Source organism: Theropithecus gelada, chromosome 5 (assembly GCF_003255815.1).
Source record: "Theropithecus gelada isolate Dixy chromosome 5, Tgel_1.0, whole genome shotgun sequence".
In the NCBI taxonomy this organism is placed as follows: domain Eukaryota; kingdom Metazoa; phylum Chordata; class Mammalia; order Primates; family Cercopithecidae; genus Theropithecus; species Theropithecus gelada.
The window spans coordinates 116,488,817-116,508,323 of record NC_037672.1 but is presented as its reverse complement, the minus strand read 5'-3'; the positions used below and the strand labels follow the sequence as shown (position 1 = coordinate 116,508,323).

At 36.1% G+C, this 19,507-nt stretch overlaps 1 protein-coding gene across 2 annotated transcripts in view; it reads right to left on the bottom strand.

The window, feature by feature from the left end:
- USP53 (ubiquitin specific peptidase 53) overlaps positions 1-19,507 on the bottom strand; it is a 78,344-nt gene that overhangs the window by 33,687 nt on the left and 25,150 nt on the right. For both annotated transcript variants that reach the window (XM_025386480.1, XM_025386479.1), the window contains 3 exons: positions 17,219-17,904; positions 11,194-11,286; positions 7,358-7,492 (listed from right to left, as the gene is read on the bottom strand). In XM_025386480.1, the coding sequence (XP_025242265.1) occupies positions 7,358-7,492; positions 11,194-11,286; positions 17,219-17,362 (372 nt within the window). In that variant the 5' untranslated portion in view covers positions 17,363-17,904. The remainder of the gene's footprint in view (positions 1-7,357; positions 7,493-11,193; positions 11,287-17,218; positions 17,905-19,507) is intronic.

Below are 19,507 nucleotides of genomic sequence, written 5' to 3'. Positions count from 1 at the left end.
TAGAGAAAGAATCAGGCAGCAATATTTGCTGTTGTGCAGCCTTCGCTAGTGATAACCAGGCAAACAGGGTCTGGAGTGGACCTCCAGCAAACCCCAAGAGACCGCAGCTGAGGGGCCTGTCTGTTAGAATGAAAACAAACAAACAGAAAGGAATAGCATCAATATCAACAAAAAGGACATCCACACCAAAACACCATGCATAGGTCACCAACATCAAAGACCAAAGGTAGATAAAACCACAAAGATGGGGAGAAACCAGAGTAGAAAGGCTGAATATTCCAAAAACCAGAAGGCGTCTTCTCCTCCAAGGAATACAACCCCTCGCCTGCAAGGTAACAAAACTGGCTGGAGAATGAGTTTGAAGAGTTGACAGAAGTAGGCTTCAGAAGGTCAGTAATAACAAACTTCTCCGAGCTAAAGGAGCATGTTCTAACCCAGTGCAAGGAAGCTAAAAACCTTGAAAAAAGGTTAGACGAATGGCTAACTAGAATAACCCATGAAGAGAAGAGCTTATATGACCTGATGGAGCTTAAAAACACAGTAAGAGAACTTCATGAAGCATACACAAACTTCAGTAGCCGATTCGATCAAGCAGAAGAAAGGCTATCAGTGACTGAAGATCAAATTAATGAAATAAAGTCAGAAGACAAGATTAGAGAAAAAAGAGTGAAAAGAACCTAACAAAGCCTCCAAGAAATATGGGACTATGTGAAAAGACCAAATCTAAGTTTGATTGGTGTACCTGAAAGTGATGGGGAGAATGGAAACAAGTTAGAAAACAGTATTCAGGATATTGTCCAGGATAACTTCCCCAACCTAATAAGGCAGGCCAACATTCAAATTCAGGAAATACAGAGAATACCACAAAGATACTCGTCGAGAAGAGCAACCCAAAGACACATAACTATCAGATTCACCAAGGTTGAAATGAAGGAAAAAATGTTAAAGGCAGCCAGAGAGAAAGGTCGGGTTACCCACAAAGGGAAGCCCATCAGACTAACGGTGGATCTCTCTGCAGAAACTCGACAAGCCAGAAGAGAGTGGGGGCCAATATTCAACATTTTTAAAGAAAACAATTTTCAACCCAGAATTTCATATCCGCCAAACTAAGCTTCATAAGTAAAGGAGAAATAAAATCCTTTACAGACAAGCAAATGCTGAATCTGTCACCACCAGTCCTGCCTTACAAGAGCTCCTGAAGGAAGCACTAAACATGGATAGGAACGACCGGTACCAGCCACCGCAAAAACATGCCAAATTTAAAACCCATCGACGCTATGAAAAAAAATGCATCAATTAATGGGCAAAATAACCAACTAATATCATAATGATAGGATCAAATTCACACATAACAATATTAACCTTAAATGCAAATGGGCTAAATGCCCCAGTTAAAAGACATAGACTGGCAAATTGGATAAAGAGTCAAGACCCATCAGTGTGCTGTATTCAGGAGATCTATCTCATGTGCAGAGACACACATAGGCTCAAAATAAAGGGATGGAGGAAGATCTACCAAGCAAATGGAAAGCAAAAAAAAAAAAAGGCAGGGGTTGCAATCTTAGCCTCTGATAAAACAGGCTTTAAACCAACAAAGACCAAAAGAGACAAAGAAGGCCATTATGTAATGGTAAAGGGATCAATTCAATAATAAGAGCTAAGTATCCTAAATATACATGCACCCAATACAGGAGCACCCAGATTCATAAAGCAAGTACTTAGAGACCTACAAAGACACTTAGACTCACACAATAATAATGGGAGACTTTAACACCCCACTGTCAATATTAGACAGATCAACAAGACAGAAAATTAACAAGGATATCCAGGACTTGAACTCAACTCTAGACCAAGTGGACCGAATAGACATCTACAGAACTCTACACAACAAATAAACAGAATATATATTGTTCTCAGCACCACAACGCACTTATTCTAAAATTGACCACATAATTGGAAGTAAAACACTCCCGAGCAAATGTAAAAGAACAGAAATCACAACAAACTGTCTCTCAGACCACAGTGCAACCAAATTAGAACTTAGGATTAAGAATCTCATTCAAATCCGCACAACTAGATGGAAAATGAGCAACCTGCTCAGGAAAGACTACTAAGTAAATAACGACATGAAGGCAGAAATAAAGCTGTTCTTTAAAACCAATGAGAACAAAGACACAACGTACCCGAATCTCTGGGACACATTTAAGGCAGTGTGTGGAGGGAAATTTATAGCACTAAATGCCCACAAGAGAAAGCAGGAGATATCTGAAATCAACACCCTAACATCATAATTAAAGGAACAAGAGAAGCAAGAGCAAATAAATTCAAAAACTAGCAGAAGACAAGAAATAAGTAGGTTCAGAGCAGAACTGAAGGAGAAAGAGACACAAAAAGCCTTTCAAAAAAGTCAGTGAATCCAGGAGCTGGTTTTTTGAAAAGATCAACAAAATAGACCACTAGCAAGACTAATAAAGAAGAAAAGACAGAAGAATCAAATAAATGCAATAAAAAATGAGAAAGGGGATATCACCACCGATCCCACAGAAATACAAACTACCATCACAGAATACTATAAACACCTCTACAGAAATAAACTAGAAAATCTAGAAGAAATGGATGAATTTCTGGACACATACACCCTCCCAAGACAAAACCAGAAAGAAGTTGAATCTCCAAATAGACTAACAACAGGTTCTGAAATTAAAGCAATAATTAATAGCCTATCAACCAAAAAAAGTCCAGGACCAGACAGAGGTACAAAGAGGAGCTGGTACCATTCCTACCAGAGGTACAAAGAGGAGCTGGTACCATTCCTTCTGAAACTATTCCAATCAACAGAAAAAGAGGGAATCCTCCCTAACTCATTTTATGAGGCCAGCATCATCCTGATACCAAAGCCTGGCAGAGACACAACAAAAAAAGGAATTTTAGGCCAATATCCCTGATGAACATTAAAGTGAAAATCCTTAACAAAATACTGGCAAAGTGAATCCAGCAGCACATCAAAAAGCGATCAAGTTGGCTTCATCCCTGGGATGCAAGGCTGGTTCAACATACGCAAATCAATAAACATAATCCATCACATAAACAGAACCAATGACAAAACCACATGATTATTTCGATACAGAAAAGGCCTTCAACAAAATTCAACAGTCTTTCATGCTAAAAACTCTGAATAAACTAGGTATCAGTGGAACGTATCTCAACATAATAAGAGCGATTTATGACGAACCCACAGCCAATATCATACTGAATGGGCAAAAACTGGAAGCATTCCCTTTGAAAACCGGCACAAGACAAGGATGCCCTCTCTCACCACTCCTACTCAACATAGTATTGGAAGTTCTGGCCAGGGCAATCAGGCAAAAGAAAGCGATAAAGAGTATTCAGATAGGAAGACAGGAAGTCAAATTGTCTGTTTGCAGATGACATGACTATATATTTAGAAAACCCCATTGTCTCAGCCCCAAATCTCCTTAAGCTGATAAGCAACTTTAGCAAAGTCTCAGGATACAAAATCAATGTGCAAAAATCACGAGCATTCCTTTACACCAATAATAGACAAACAGAGAGCCAAATAATGAGTGAACTCCCATTCACAATTGCTCCAAAGAGAATAAAATACCTAGGAATCCAACTTACAAGGGATGTGAAGGACCTCTTCAAGGAGAACTACAAACCACTGCTCAATGAAATAAAAGAGGACACAAACAAATGGAAGAACATTCCATGCTCATGGATAGGAAGAATCAACATCGTGAAAATGGCTATACTGCCAAAAGTAATTTATAGATTCAATGCTATCCCCATCAAGCTACCACTTCACAGAATTGGAAAAAACTACTTTTTTAAAGTTTATATGGAACCAAAAAAGAGCCCGCGTGGCCAAGACAATCCTGGGCAAGAACAAAGCTGGAGGCATCACGCTACCCAACTTCAAACTTTACTACAAGGCAACGGTAACCAAAACAGCATGGTACTGGTACCAAACATATATATAGACCAGTGGAACAGAATGGAGGTCTCAGAAATAACACCACACATCTACCACCATCTGATCTTTGACAAACCTGACATACACAAGCAATGGGGAAAAGATTCAGTATTTAATAAATTGTTTTGGGAAAACTGGCTAGCCATATGCAGAAAACTGACACTGGACCCCTTCCTTACACCTTATACAAAAATCAACTCAATGGATCAAAGACTTAAACGTAAGACCTAGGACCATAAAAATCCTGAAGAAAACCTAGGCAATACCATTCAGGACATAGGCATGTGCAAAGACTTCATGTTTAAAACACCAAAAGCAGTGGCAACAAAAGCCAAAATTGACAAATGGGATCTATTTAAACTAAAGAGCTTCTACACAGCAAAAGAAACCATCATTAGAGTGAACAGGCAACCTACAGAATGGGAGAAAATTTTTGCAATCTATCCATCTGACAAAGGGCTAATATCCTGAATCTACAAAGAACTTAAACAAATTTACACGAAAAAAAGCAACCAACCCAGCCGGGTGCAGTGGCTCACGCCTGTAATCCCAGCACTTTGGGAGGCCAAGGTAGGTGGACCACAAGGTCAGGAGATGGAGACCGTCCTGGCTAACACAGTGAAACCCCATCTCTACTAAAATACAAAAAATTAGCCGGGCGTGGTGGCGGGCACCTGTAGTCCCAGCTACTTGGGAGGCTGAGGCAGGAGAATGGTGTGAACCTGGGAGGCGGAGCTTGCAGTGAGCCAAGATCGTGCCACTGCACTCCAGCCTGGGCGACAGAGAGAGACTCTGTCTCAAAACAAAACAAAACAAAAGAAACAACGAACCCCGTCAAAAAATGGCCAGAGGATATGAACAGACACTTCTCAAAAGAAGGCATTTATGCAGCCAACAGACATACGAAAAAATGCTCATCACCACAGGTCATTAGAGAAATACAAATCAAAACTACAATGAGATACCATCTCACACCAGTTAGAATGACGATCATTAAAAAGTCAGGAAACAACAGATGCTGGAGAGGTTGTCAAAAAATAGGAACACTTTTACACTGTTGGTGGGAGTTTAATAGTTTAACCATTGTGGAAGACAGTGTGGCAATTCCTCAAGGATCTAGAACTAGAAATACCATTTGACCCTGCAACTCCATTACTGGGTATATACCCAAAGGATTACAAATCATTCTAGGATAAAGACACATACACAGGTATGTTTATTGTGGCACTATTCACAATAGCAAAGACTTGGAACCAACCCAAATGTTCATCAATGATAGACTGGATTAAGAAAATGTGGCACATATACACCATGGAATACTATGCAGCCACAAAAGAAGGATGAGTTCATGTCCTTTGCAGTGACATGAATGAAGCTGGAAACCATCATTCTCAGCAAACTATCACAAGATCAGAAAATCAAACACCACATGTTCTCACTTGGAGGTGGGAGTTGAACAATGAGAACACATGGACACAGGGAGGGGAACATCACACACTGGGGCCTGTCAGGGGTGGGGGGCTGAGGAGGGATAACATTAGGAGAAATACCTAATGTAGGTGACAGGTTGATGGGTGCAGCAAACCATCACAGCACGTGTATACCTATGTAACAAAACTGCACGCTCTGCACATGTAACCCAGAATTTAAAGTATGATTTAAAAAAATCCTACTTGAATCACCTAGTCTGTATAAGTAACAGCAAAACAAAGGCTCTATATCTACACTAACACCATAATGAAGGCAATGTAATCTGCCATGAATTTTATATAAATGTTGATTTACAATATAGATCAATAAGGGGTATTTATTTAACAGAATTCTTTTTACCAAAGCTTAACCAATGGATTCTATTCATTAGCTAACTTCCCTCTCCTCTGCTCCAGGATATTTAAGACCATTTAATAATTTAAGCCTAGATTTCTAGACATTTTGTGAATTATCATACCATGTATTAGAATAATTCATTTAAGTGAAAGTAAAACTATAAAGTTTAGCATTGTTCAAAATACATTTGTTTTAAGCAAAGAATCAATTACAAACAGAAGAAATATGGATATATTTCATTACTGTGTGTGCTGTTATTGACATTTTAATCAACATGCAAGTGTGCTATGCAAGATGCTAGTCATGAGCCTTCCATCTAAGGAAACCATGAAGATGCTCATTTTTAAAAAGGGGATTAATAATATACACACGCCAAATGAACTCTACAGACAGTAAATTCTACAGGGAATGGATTGGGTGGTTTGGTCATGTGCTGTCTAGTAGGCATAGACTTAGTTTGAACCTTCACAAAATGATAGATTTTTAAAGTTCTGAGTATTTCAGGAACTTGAGCAAAGGCTGCTAGTATAACAGCCTTATAAATAAGGAGTATAAACAGGAATATAAAAATATATGTGAGGAACAGAATGGAATAATCTCACTAGGAAGAAAAATCCAGCAATGAAGCACTGAGGGAAGGTGGAGTTTAATCATAACGGGCCTTAAATATCAGAATAAAAAGTCTAGATTTGAATCATGGAAATATTTGAAGAGTAAGCATTAACCTGAAGAAAATCATATTAATATGGTGGCTATTTAAAAAATAGGACATAAAGAAACAGGCTGAATGGACACCAGCAGGAGGCTTAAATATGGTGACCTGGAAGAAGTTGTGGTAGGGAATTAATATGGAAAGAAAAAACTTTTGAAAGGGTTTCTGATGAAAGAATTTACAGAAATTGCTGACTAGAAACAGGAAGAAGAGAGAAGAAATGGTTACAACTTATTTATAGGTGACATCAATATTAACCGAGACATTTAATAATTAACATACCTATTTTACATGTATAAAGTATGTACCTGATTAAAGGAATGCTCTACTTTCTAATATGGTGGTAACACAGAGCCTAAGAACATCAACCTCAGTGATTCTCAACCTGGAATGTGGGTAACAGGCTGTTGCCCCTGTTAACTTCCCACCAAAATCCCCTTATCTCCCAAAGAGAATCATTGCATGCAATGAAAACTATTACTGCTGGGAATGTGCTGTACATGTGAACCCTATAGTGGCAGAACACTGATTTAAGTGATATCATTTATATTCAGCAAAGCTTATTGCTCCAACTAAGTTTTAAAATATTTTAGTAGCCTAAGAGTAAAAATTAGAGCAACACAAATAATCAAAACCAAAAGTACAACACAAAACACAGATGGATTGAAGTTGAGGCTTGAAGGATGGGTAAGATATGGATCTACCGGCCAGTTCTGACATTTCTCTATTGTTCTAAATTTTTGTTTCATTTGTCTCAACATTTGTACCATCTAAGGAATGAAAACTACTATCCTGACTTCTTAAGGAATATCAGAAATACTTACAAAGCACTCTGCAGCATCATCCATAAGGCCAAGTTGAAATCGCTGCTCATCTTTGAAGCTTTCTGCAAGAGCATGCCTTATGTTATCTGAGGGAAGTGCTTTTTCTCGACTATGTTGGAACTGTGCAAATATCGTCTGGGAATCAACAAGAAAATCAGTAAGTTTAATGCCAGCTTTAAAATCATTTCAGTAATTTCATTACAACACAGAGAAACTCAAAACTCTATACTTGGAAAATAACACATAAGTCTTGTGCTCTAAAATTTCATACAAAAATTATTTGTATCATCAAGTGTAGAAATGTTTGCACCAGCCTCTAAATCAAATGTTAGTGGACACAAGAATTAAACATGTAGGGTTCCCAGGTCCCACCCTCAGACTCTGACTAAGTCTTAGGTGAGGCTCATTTTTAAACTATTCCTCAAATGATTCTGATGCAGGTTGTTTAAGGAACAGAATTTTGAGATTTAAGTTGCTTTAAATCTAAAAATATACAATAGGAATTAGAATTACGCTAAACAAAATAAACATATAATCACACAAAAATTGGTAGAATTCACTAGTCTTAAAAGAAAAAAGTAACCTAAACAAACTTCTAAAACTTAAAAAAATTTTCTACTGGAGTCTTAAGAATACCTCAGAAAATGATAAATCCTGATTTAAAAATTAGATGATTTAACGGAATGACAATGTCCCACTATTATTTGACTAAATTTGCCTTTAAAAAATGCAAACGTCCATTTTACAAGAAGATGCAGAAAAGAGATAATAATGACTTTTAACTTTTAAGAAAAGGTCCTACCACCCCTAAGTTATCAGTTTTCCTAACTTAGAGAATTATAGGTTGAATTTCTCCAAATCAAAAATGTGAAAGTTCCAAAATCTAAAAGTTTTTGAGCACTGACACAATGCTTAAAGGAAATGCTTTTAAATTTGGTATGCTCAACCAGTAAATACATAAATGCAAATATTCCAAAATCAAAAAACAAAATCTAAAATCCAAAACACTGCTGGTCCTGTGCATTTCAGACAAGGGATACCCAACTTGTATTTCTAATCTAAATTAAGAAACTGGAAACATCATTCAGTTTCTAATCTAAACCCGAGAAACTGGAAACATGAAATCATAGTTGTTAATCTGATTTTCAATTTTCCTTATTAAACTTAAGCAAGAAAAAAACATTTTAATAAATTACAATTTTATGACAACCATCTTACATGGAAAAAAGTAAGGAAAAAAGAAAACTTTTCAATGACAGTCCACCAAAGTAGTATTGGTCACATTCAGTCCCATGTTAGCTCAAGGGGTCATGTCATCTCAAAAAAAAAATATTTTTAAGATCAACATACAAGGAAAACATTTCATTAATCTGTTTCACTACTGCAAAAAAATATAATTTATAAATAAAATATTAGAAAATACAGATGTCAACTGATATTAGATACCCAGAACTATAATTATTTTAGCCATTAAATAGCTAAAATTATGAATAGTAAAAGATGAAAAATAACTTTCAGATTTTATCTCTTATTTAGGCAATTAACTTCCAGGTAATGTTTAAGATTACTCATTCATTCAACATATATTTTTTGGCTCCCTAGTATATGTTAGGCATTGTTCTACACTAGAAAAATGGATGACAACCCTACCTACATGGATAGTAGTGATAGTAATGAGAAGGCAAAGAAGTAATTATGTAACATCAGAATGTGATAACTACAGTAGAGAAAAATAAAGAGATACAAGAGAGAAAAATAAAGCAGTGTAATGGGGATAGAAATGCCAGGGATATTATAGATGGAGGCAGCTTACCTTTTACCTAGTGTAGTCGGGGAAGGCCTCACTGATGGAAAAGTAACATTTGAGAAGAGGCATAAAGGAAATAAGGGTGTTAGCCAAGAGGACATTTGGAAGAAAAGCATTCCAGACAAAAGGAATAACAATGAGGAGACTTTGAGGTGGAGACCAGCTCTGAGAAATAGAGCCCAGTTTGGCTAAAATGCAATGTATTTATGTGTGTTTTTGACAGGGGAGGAAAGGAAGGCAAGCACAGGAAAGAGGCAGGTAACTGTTCAGGGCTACAGGAGAGCTGGTCTAGGAAATTAATAATCCCAGGTTTTACAATTAGACAAAACATTCAAAATTTACTGTGGAATAAATAAAATGTGATACTGTAATGTGATCTAGGCTCATTCTTCATTTCCTAACAATAACCCTATTTTGCCATGTTCTTAAAAAAAGAGAATATAAAATTTCTTCCTTTGGTGATTTACTCAAACAATCTTTTCAGGAACATAATGAAATTAAGGCACATAAATTTTTTAAAAAATGTCTGTGTGTCTATGTGTGTGTGTTCAAATATTCAAGAATGTAAAAAATGAAACATTTATCTCTAAAATGTATAACAAAATCTTAAGTTCTCTGGCAAAAGATTTCAGTGACACAAATGAGTTGCTAATATATACTGGACACTCTGTTTGTCTTCCTTCTATTTTCCTCAGCAGAGCAGCCACAGGGATCTAGTTCAAATATTGTATCTGGTTAAAACAGTCTGTATCACTCTTCCACTCAAAACAATCCCCCATCTCCCTAAATCACTCATAGAAAAAGCCACGATCCTTACAGAGGTCTATAAGGCCCTACACAATCTAAACCCCTGTTCTAGTTATGTATTGCCCTGTAACTAAACCACCCCCAAAATGTAGTTACGCAAATCTGCAATTTGGGTGGGGACAGCACGTCTCTGCTTCATTTGAAGTCATTTTGGACAGTTTGAATGACGGGACCTGGAATATGTTAAGGTCACTCTTTCATGTCTGGCAGTTGATGCTGGCTGTGGGCTGGGAACTCAGCTCTAGCTGTGTCCAGAATGCCTCCAAGTGGTCTTTCCTCAAGGCCACCTGGCTTCCTCATCATGGTGGCTCACTTCCAAGAAAGAGCAACTCAAGAAACAGAGCTGGGTGATAGCTATATCACCTTTTCTAAACTAACCCAACCTCAGATATCTGGATTGCAGCCTCAGTTCTGCCATAGTCTATTTGACAGGTATCAGTCATTAAGGCCAGTCTATATTCAAGGAATTAGATTTTGGATAAGGAAGCATGCAAAAGAATCTGCAGACATGTTTTAAAGCCACCTCGGCTACCCTCACCTCGGAGCTCATATTCTACCACTCTCTTCCTTGCTCATAAAGCTCCTGCCACCCACGTTTCCTTGGTGTTCCTTAAATATGTCAGGTATACTAATACCTCAAGGCCTTTGCAGTTGCTGTTTCTTTGCCTACCTGGAGGGCTCTTCAAGGTCTCGATTCAAATATCAGTTTCTCAGTGAGGCTTTCCTGGCTACACAACATTCCCTATTTTCTTTCCCTAATGTATTTTTCCACTGTTACAACTATTACTATCTAACATACTTATAATATTTTGCTTTGTTATTATTGTCTCCTCCTCTATAAGAATACAAGCTCTATGAGAACAGCAATTTTTATCAGTTTTGTTCACTGCTGTATCCTCAGTAACTACACTGGTACCCAGAACTCAGTAGTAGCTCCAAAAACATTTGTTAAAATAAGTAAGAATAACTGAAAAATAATGAAAAAGATAATGTTCCTAACAATTTTCTACTTAGAATATTAATTTTTAACTGTCCTTACATTAAAGAGGAAAATGAAAACACAAACCTGAATAAGTCACACTGTGAAGAATTCATCTTCAAAACTATTAATCACCTGACAGTGAACTTTAGTTACAACAAACTGACCCAATATATAAATTATCAAACTTAAATTTTTGAAGGAACAATTGATAGTAATTTTTCAGAGCTATTAAAAGGTTACCTTCAATGCACAAAATATACAGGCATCTCCCTGACAAACATGTCCAGTCAAAACCCGCAAGCTTCGTCGGAATATATCCAATTGCCATAAGACCTAAAAAACAGTAAGATGTGAAGGAAAAAGAAACAAACAGATTTTTCTTACTGTAACAAAAGACAGATTTAGATATTTTACAAATTGCAAAAAGCTAATAAGTAACTTCTTTTAATTGCCTGTACATAATCACACATACATAACCGCTGGAAATAACAGCAAGTATAAAATTGCTACATGCATGTCGTGCATATATAAAAGTTGGATTCAGAAGACACTGTTACTGGTGCACATGAAAAACCATGACAGGCATGGAGCAGGCAAAAACCAACTCCTCATTAAGGATTTGGTCTGAACAGGAAACATGGAATACCAAATAGAAAAGTTGGCAGAGACATGAAAGAGGAAGTGATTATAATACTTGAAACAAACTGAAATTTTGAAAGGAAATATAATTAGACTTTAAAGCCAGAGTGTACTAAATAGGGGTCTGCACATTATGGCAAGAAAAAGGGGTGAGCAGAGGTGTGTGCAGTCACTGTACATGGAACAAGAAAGGGGGTACCTGTGTACAGCATAGTAAGCAGCAGCCATTAATAAATTACCTAAGTATATACTTGCTGCAATTATCACTTATCTTCTGCTACTAAAAGACAAAGATAAAGCAAACCCAAAAAGATTGTAACTGTCAAAACAAATCAGTCCAGTACATAAAATCATTCTGAAAAACCTGAATTCTATACAATGAGGATAAGAATAGTACTTGTGTCTCATAAAGTTCTTGTAAGGATTAAATAATATGTAATGTTTCTAGAGCAGGGTATGGTACTCAACTGGCATGCAACGAGTACCAGCTGCTATTTGTGACTGATACTACTACTACAATAAACAAATAATATCTTCAAATTTCTCTATCTTTTAGTCGTGTCCTCAAATAACCTAAGAAAATCTATTCATGATCTCTCCTTTCTCCCAAATAAAAACAAAAAGTTAATAAAAACAAACTGGTTTTAATATGTCCTATATTTTCAACTACTCCACAACTAAATGTCATTTTAGAATTTCTCCTTAAACATTGCCTTTTATTAAAGCATAATGAATAGGATCAATTTTTCTACCACAGATAACTCAGTGTTTTTGTAAAGCACTTGATGATGTTTAAAAACTTTGAGTATCACATCCTAGCATATTTTAAAAAATACAATGAAATCCATTTTACAAAGAAAATGATTTAATGATAGCACAGCTTTAGAAATAGTATACCACTGAGGTTAATAAAACACATCTGAAGGCAGGTGTCTGGTTTCTAATTCTGAGTTTACTGTTTACCAATTTCTGGACTGACTCAGGCAAAATATTTTCTGGGACTCAGTTTTCTCATCAGTAAAATAAAGATAAATGTAGTACTTACCTCTTACGGATGTTGTAAGGATTAAATTAGGTGACATATGTAATGTTCAAACAAGCAGTAAGAATACAAAAAATGTGAGCTATTAAACAGTATTATAATATTAAATGTTATAACTTTGCTTCTCAGACATTAAAATCACACTAATGTGTTATATTAGACCTAATTGTACTGCTTTTGCATTAAAGTTTAAAATATTCAGCTAAAATAGAATACCCTCTATAATCTGTTTATAAAGTTAGTGAAGTCTTCCAAATGTAACTAGAATGTTTTCTATGATTACAAAAACTCTGAGTTACACTGGATCAATCTACAGATAAAATGTTTTATGTGATTTATTTCAAGTTCCCTGTACATTACTGTCTTTAACACAATAGTGTAAAGGCTACTTTAACAAATGGCTATCACAAAATAATTATCCTAATTATAGTTAATCTTCATCCACTTTATTTTATTTTATTTTTATTTATTTATTTTTTAGATGGAGTCTCACTTTCTTGCCCAGGCTGGAATGTGATGGTGCTCTTGGCTCAATGCAACCTCAGCCTCCTGGGTTCAAGCGATTCTCCTGCCTCAGCCTCCTGAGTAGCTGGAACTACAGGCGCCTGCCACCACGCCCAGCAAATTTTTGTGTTTTTGGTAGAGACAGGGTTTCACCATGTTGGCTAAGCTGGTCTCAAACTACTGACCTCAAGTGATCCACCTACTTTGGCCTCCCAAAGTGCTAGGATTACTGGTGTGAGCCAATGTTCCTGGTCCCATTTCATTTTAAAATGTTGATTATATTCTATCACTTATTTTTTAAAAATTAAGGTTTAAGCTAGTTGTTGAACTAATTAGTTTTTAGCAATATACACTTTTTCATTATTTGCATGTAGCAATTTAAATGGTGCCTAACAAAATTAATGTAGTTATTTTTGAATATTTATACATATTTCTTATATTAGTCCCAAAAGATCAACACATATCTATACATATATTAAATACAAACCTTTCATCATACATTCTTTACTTGAAAATAATGTAAGAAATAGCTTAAATATTAATATGAAATGGCATATAAATTCATTTTTCTGTCTTAGATCTAAACATTTTAATGTCGTGTTTAGTAAATTCTTTTAAGACATATTCTACAGTTTATTTCTCAGCATTTTTTATAAAGTATTCATCAAATTGCAAATCAACATTTGCATTCTGAATTTTCAAAAAGAAAGGTCTTATCTCATAGAAAATCTATTTGAAGAGTTGTTTTGTCAGGGAGAATTGGCTTTGTAAATTAGCTTATATGGCAGATAACAGAGACCAGCAGATCCCCCAAAGCTGCTAGAGTTGACAGGGCACAGTACTGCAGAGAGCTGCACAGACAGTTAACATCAGGGATCAGTAGACGATCCCCCTCCAGTATTTTGGGGTGTACTATGAGGAAACTGTCTGAGGCCTGGGAAAGAAACACCCAAAAAGATTAGAGGGAATAGTGCCCAGAGCTCGCACAGGCCCAAGATAGTGCCTATTCCTGCAGCCAAAGAGAAAACTTCATAATTCACAGAGCAATGGTTGAAAAAGAAGAGTCTCAATAGCAGAGAATTTAATCCAAGAGTAAACACAGCTCTGTCCTGCCTAACAAAGTTTCAAGTAAAATGATCAAACTGCTTCCAAATAAACTCTGTCTCAGAACAAAGTTCTAGATTATTTTTAGGAATATAAAAATATCCATAACCTGACAAGGTAAAACTTGTCTGACATCCAACAAAAGATTACCAAGTATTAAAAGAAAACAAAAACAAGATAAGAAAAAAAAAAAACCAAGTTATTGAAACACACCCAGTATTTATACAAATAACAGAATTAGCAGACAAGTACATAATAACAATTATTACAACTACACTTCACATGTTTAACAGACTAGCAAATGCTAAGTAGAGACATGAAAGAGATTTTAAGAAGACCAAGATCAAACTTCTCAAAGTGAAAACTACAATGTCTAAGACAAAAAATACACTGGATGGGATTAATTGCAGTTAGGCAATACAAAGGAAAAGATTAATGAACTTGAAAATGGAGTAACAGACACCACACAAAATAAAACACAAAGAGAAAAAAAGACTGAGAAAGAAAATAAAGAGAGCATCAGTGAGCTGTAGAACAACTGGAAAACTTCAGGCAACCCACTGCGTATGTAACTGGAAAACCCCAAAGGAGGGAAGAGTCAGAAAAATTATTTGAAGAAATAACAAAGTGTTTCCAAATTTGATTTAAATCCAAAACCCACAGATCCAAGATGCTCAACAAACCCAAACACAAGAAATATGAAGAAACTTGTATCAGGAGGGCCGGGCGCGGTGGCTCAAGCCTGTAATCCCAGCACTTTGGGAGGCCGAGACGAGTGGATCACGAGGTCAGGAGATCGAGACCATCCTGGTTAACACGGTGAAACCCCGTCTCTACTAAAAAAATTCAAAAAACTAGCCGGGCGAGGTGGCGGGCGCCTGTAGTCCCAGCTACTCGGGAGGCTGAGGCAGGAGAATGGTGTGAACCCAGGAGGCGGAGCTTGCATTGAGCTGAGATCCGGCCACTGCGCTCCAGCCTGGGCGACAGAGCGAGACTCTGTCTCAAAAAAAAAAAAAAAAAAAAAAGAAGAAACTTGTAACATCATTAAATTGGTTTAAGCCAATGATAAGGAGAAAATCTTAAAAGCACCTAGAGAAAAAGAACAAATAACATACAGAGAAACAAAGATCAGAATATTAGATTTTTCATTAGAATAATGCAAGCTAAAACACAGAGAAGCAAAAATCTTTAAAGTACTGAAAGAAAAATGTCAACTTGGACCATCTTTAATGAGTGAAAATATCCTTCAAAAACAAAAGTGAAATACAGATCTTTTCCAGACATACAAAAGCTGAAAGAATTGATCACCAATAAACCTGTATTACAAGAAAGAACCTTCAAGCAAAAGCAAAGGATACCAGATGGAATGTGGATCTATGCAAAAAACTGATGAGCACCAGATATGGCAACTATGCAGATAGTATAAGTAAACAGTCTTCATGGTAAATGTCAGAAGAACGTTCATTTTTTTAAAAATACATAATCATAGGAATACTTCTCAATGTTCTGATCCATGTAAGTTTCCTCACTCAAAATTTTCACCTGTTCTAATATGCGTTTTGTTTCTCTGAACTATACATAGTATTTTGGGTGCTAATGAAAAGGACAGAAACAAAGGGGGAAACATAAAAGGGAAAAAGGGTAGGAAAACGGATAAATAGAAAAGTATCTGAAAAGGCAGAAACCCTTTCTCACAGCCTGATTCCATCAAAATCATTTAATTCCAGGTCTTTTGGTATCTAATATTTCACTATTATATCCGTTGCCACTGAATAAATATTTTTCTGCATTTGTCACAGTAATGTCAGTGGGATCTTTGAGCCAGGGTAGAACACTAGCATTTAAGCGAACTAAAGTAAATTAATGCTTTCTTAATACCAGCTGCTTCTCTTTCCTGGGTGAGTTAGAGTACGTTCAAGTTTGGCATCTGTCTCAGGTAGAAGGCAACGGAGAACACAGCTCTGAGTCAGACATCTGTACACTTGACACACTCTACACGCGTTTATCCGTCAAATGAGCTAATCAACAAATATTTTTCTCTATTAGTTTTCAAAAGAAAAAATACACATGAAAAGTGAATCATTATATATGAATTCTTTTAAGGTATATTCTAAGGTCAATAGAAAAATTTATCAGTATTCTAAATCTTCCTCATCTGTAGTACTCTACAATGGTCAGGACACAGGATCCATAAAATCTAAAACTGCTGAATAAAAACTTTATTATGCATAAGAAAGTATAGTTATCTAAGGCAGAAAAGCAGGTTAATTAAAAGATTTTCAGTAAGGATTGAAGCAAAATGGATTATCCTCCAATTTAACCAAAACAGTGCTGCCCAAATGATGATTCCACAGAGGTAATTTAAGGACCACAGTGGGAGGTGAAGGGAGTTTGAGTACTGAGATTAAAAACTCTGCATTCTCATTTCAATCCAAGCAGTCTTTTTATTCTATCTACAGGGATCCATATACTGTATGTTGTTTTTTTTTTTTTTTTTTTTTGAGAGGGAGTCTCGCTCTGTCGTCCGGGCTGGAGTGCAGTGGCCGGATCTCAGCTCACTGCAAGCTCCGCCTCCCGGGTTTACGCCATTCTCCTGCCTCAGCCTCCCCAGTAGCTGGGACTACAGGCGCCCGCCACCTCGCCCTACTGTATGTTTTTTTAAGGGAGGGGTGTTAGCTGATTAAAACAAAAACGTTTGTGTATGTTAGAAAAATGTCCTTAATTTACTAAATAAACCTTTTAAATAAGAAGATTATTTATATCACAGCGATACATCAGTCTGTTGAAAAAAACATTTCCATTTATTATAAAAACCAAAATGACCAGCCAAAACATTTTTGCTCCCATTAAAAGTTATATTAAAAAGTCATTCTAATCTATAGTAACTTTATTTTTAATGTATGAGCTAAAGAAGCGTTAAACAAAGGATATTCTGAAAAGTACTTTTTAAAATATAGTAAGTAATTATGGTCTCACCTGTACAGCACTATTAAGAAAGCAGCTGTTTTGTCCTGGTTCATTTAACAAGCCTTTGGTAGGGGCTAGGGATAGCATACTTCCAGGCTGATAAACTTTTCCAAGATTGCCACCAGGTTTCCGTAAGAATTTTACCCATGCCATTTTCAAGCAACTTTGTTTGCATTTAGGCTAAAAACTATACACTTTTATGTAATATTTTGGACAATAAAATGGATGTCTTGAATTGTCCACTTAAATCCACTGCAGTCTATTTTAATAATGGAAGTTTCCAAGTCCATATCTTTCCTGATGTTATAAACTCTTAAAGACTTTGACAAGTAACAATACGGTGCATAAACATAGAAGTTCTAAGCACTAAAAAAGAAAGCTGTTTTAAACAAGGCCTTAAAGATGTTTAGATGTGTTCAATTTTATGGGAGCTGTATAAGGTTAATATGAAAACAATTTTTTTTAATGGCTAAAAATACTGATAAACAAATCATCTCCTTTAATGCATAAGCCATTTGTCCTGATGCACAGAATATGCTAATAATACAAAAAGATGGAGAGTTGGCATTTGGCATGATTCCTTTGGTTGTTTGTTTTCCTTATGTTTTTTTAACAAGAAAGTTTTCTTTCTCTTTCCCAGGTGAAGTTATGAAAGGTGACTCCATATTTCATATCAATGTGACCTCAAAGCAAATCTACAAAAAAGAAAAAAAAAGTTTAAATAAAAGCAAATGCAAATAAGAAAACTCAACTTTACGATTTCAACACAAATACTGAATATAGAATTAAAACTCGTCATAAAAAGGATTAGAACTGATAGCATTCTAATATATATTTTTTTTAATTTCATCATTTACATTTTTAAAATATCACTGTGACATCAATCCCTACCTATCTTAAGCTCAATGTTCAAAGGATGGTTTCATAAGGAAAATATTCTCCAAAAACCTAGAAATTATATTTCAGCTGGTATCCTATATCTGTCAATACTAAATTGTTCTATTTATTAATATACTGTTATCCGTCTTACACAGAATTGTATTTTTCCAAAAAAGACAGATTTTATGTAAATGGTATGTATAATTATTCAAAAGAAACCTTTAAGTCATAAATAAATCTTGGTGAATTAAATTTCCATGGTATCAATAAATGCACACTCCTGATTAAAAGGACTTTAAATGTTAAACTTATGAATTAAAAACAAATGAGTACAAGAATACCTTGTTTTATAGCATTTTACTCAATTGCACTTTGCAGATATACTGCCTTTTTAACAAATTGAAGGTGTGTGCTAACCCTGTACCAAGCCAATCTACCAGCACCATTTTCCCAACAGCATATGCCCACTTCATGTCTATGTGACACTTCAGTAATTCTTTTTCATTATTACTGTATCCGTTATGCTGACCTGTGGTGAGTTATCTTTGATGTTACTACTGTAATTGTTTTCAGGCAATATGAACCACTCCCATATACGATAGCAAGCATAATCCATGAATGTGTGTATTCTGACTGCTCCACTGACCACCTGTTTCCCCAACTCTCTCCTGTCCTCAGGCCTCCCTATTCCCTGAGATGCAGCAGTATTGAAATGAGGTCAGTTCATAACCCTACAATGGCCCCTAGGCGTTCAAGTAAAAGGAGTCGCATGTCTCTCATTTTCAGTTAAAAGTTGGAAATGACTAAGCTTGGTGAGGAAGGCATGTTGAAAGCTGAGACAGGCGGAAAGGTAGGCTTCCTACACCAAACAGTAAGTAATCCAAGTTGTGAATGCAAAGGGAAAGCTCTTGAAGGAAAATTAAAAGTGCTACTCAAGTAAACACCTGAATGATAAGAAAGCGAAACTCCCTTATTGCTGATATTGAGAAAATTTGAGTGGCCTAGATAGAAGATCCAACCAGTTACAACATTCCTTCAAGCCAAAGCCCAATCCAGAGCAAGGCCCTAATGCTCTTTAATTCTATGAAAGCTGAGAAAAAGAGGGTGAGGAAGCTAAAGAAGAAAAGTAGGAAGCTAAAAGAGGTTGGTTCAGGAGGTTTAAGGAAAGATACCATCTCCATAACATAAAAATACAAGGTGAGTCAGCAAATGCTGATGGAGAAGCTACAGCAAATTATCCAGAGATCTAGCTAACTGATGGCTACACTAATTAGCAGATTTTCCGTGTTGAAGAAGAAACAGTCATCAACCGTTTGACAGATGAAGACTGTCATCTGTTGAAGAAACAGTTGAAGACTGACAATGATATGGACAGATAGAAGAAGATGCCATCCAGGACATTCTCAGTCAGAAAGAAGT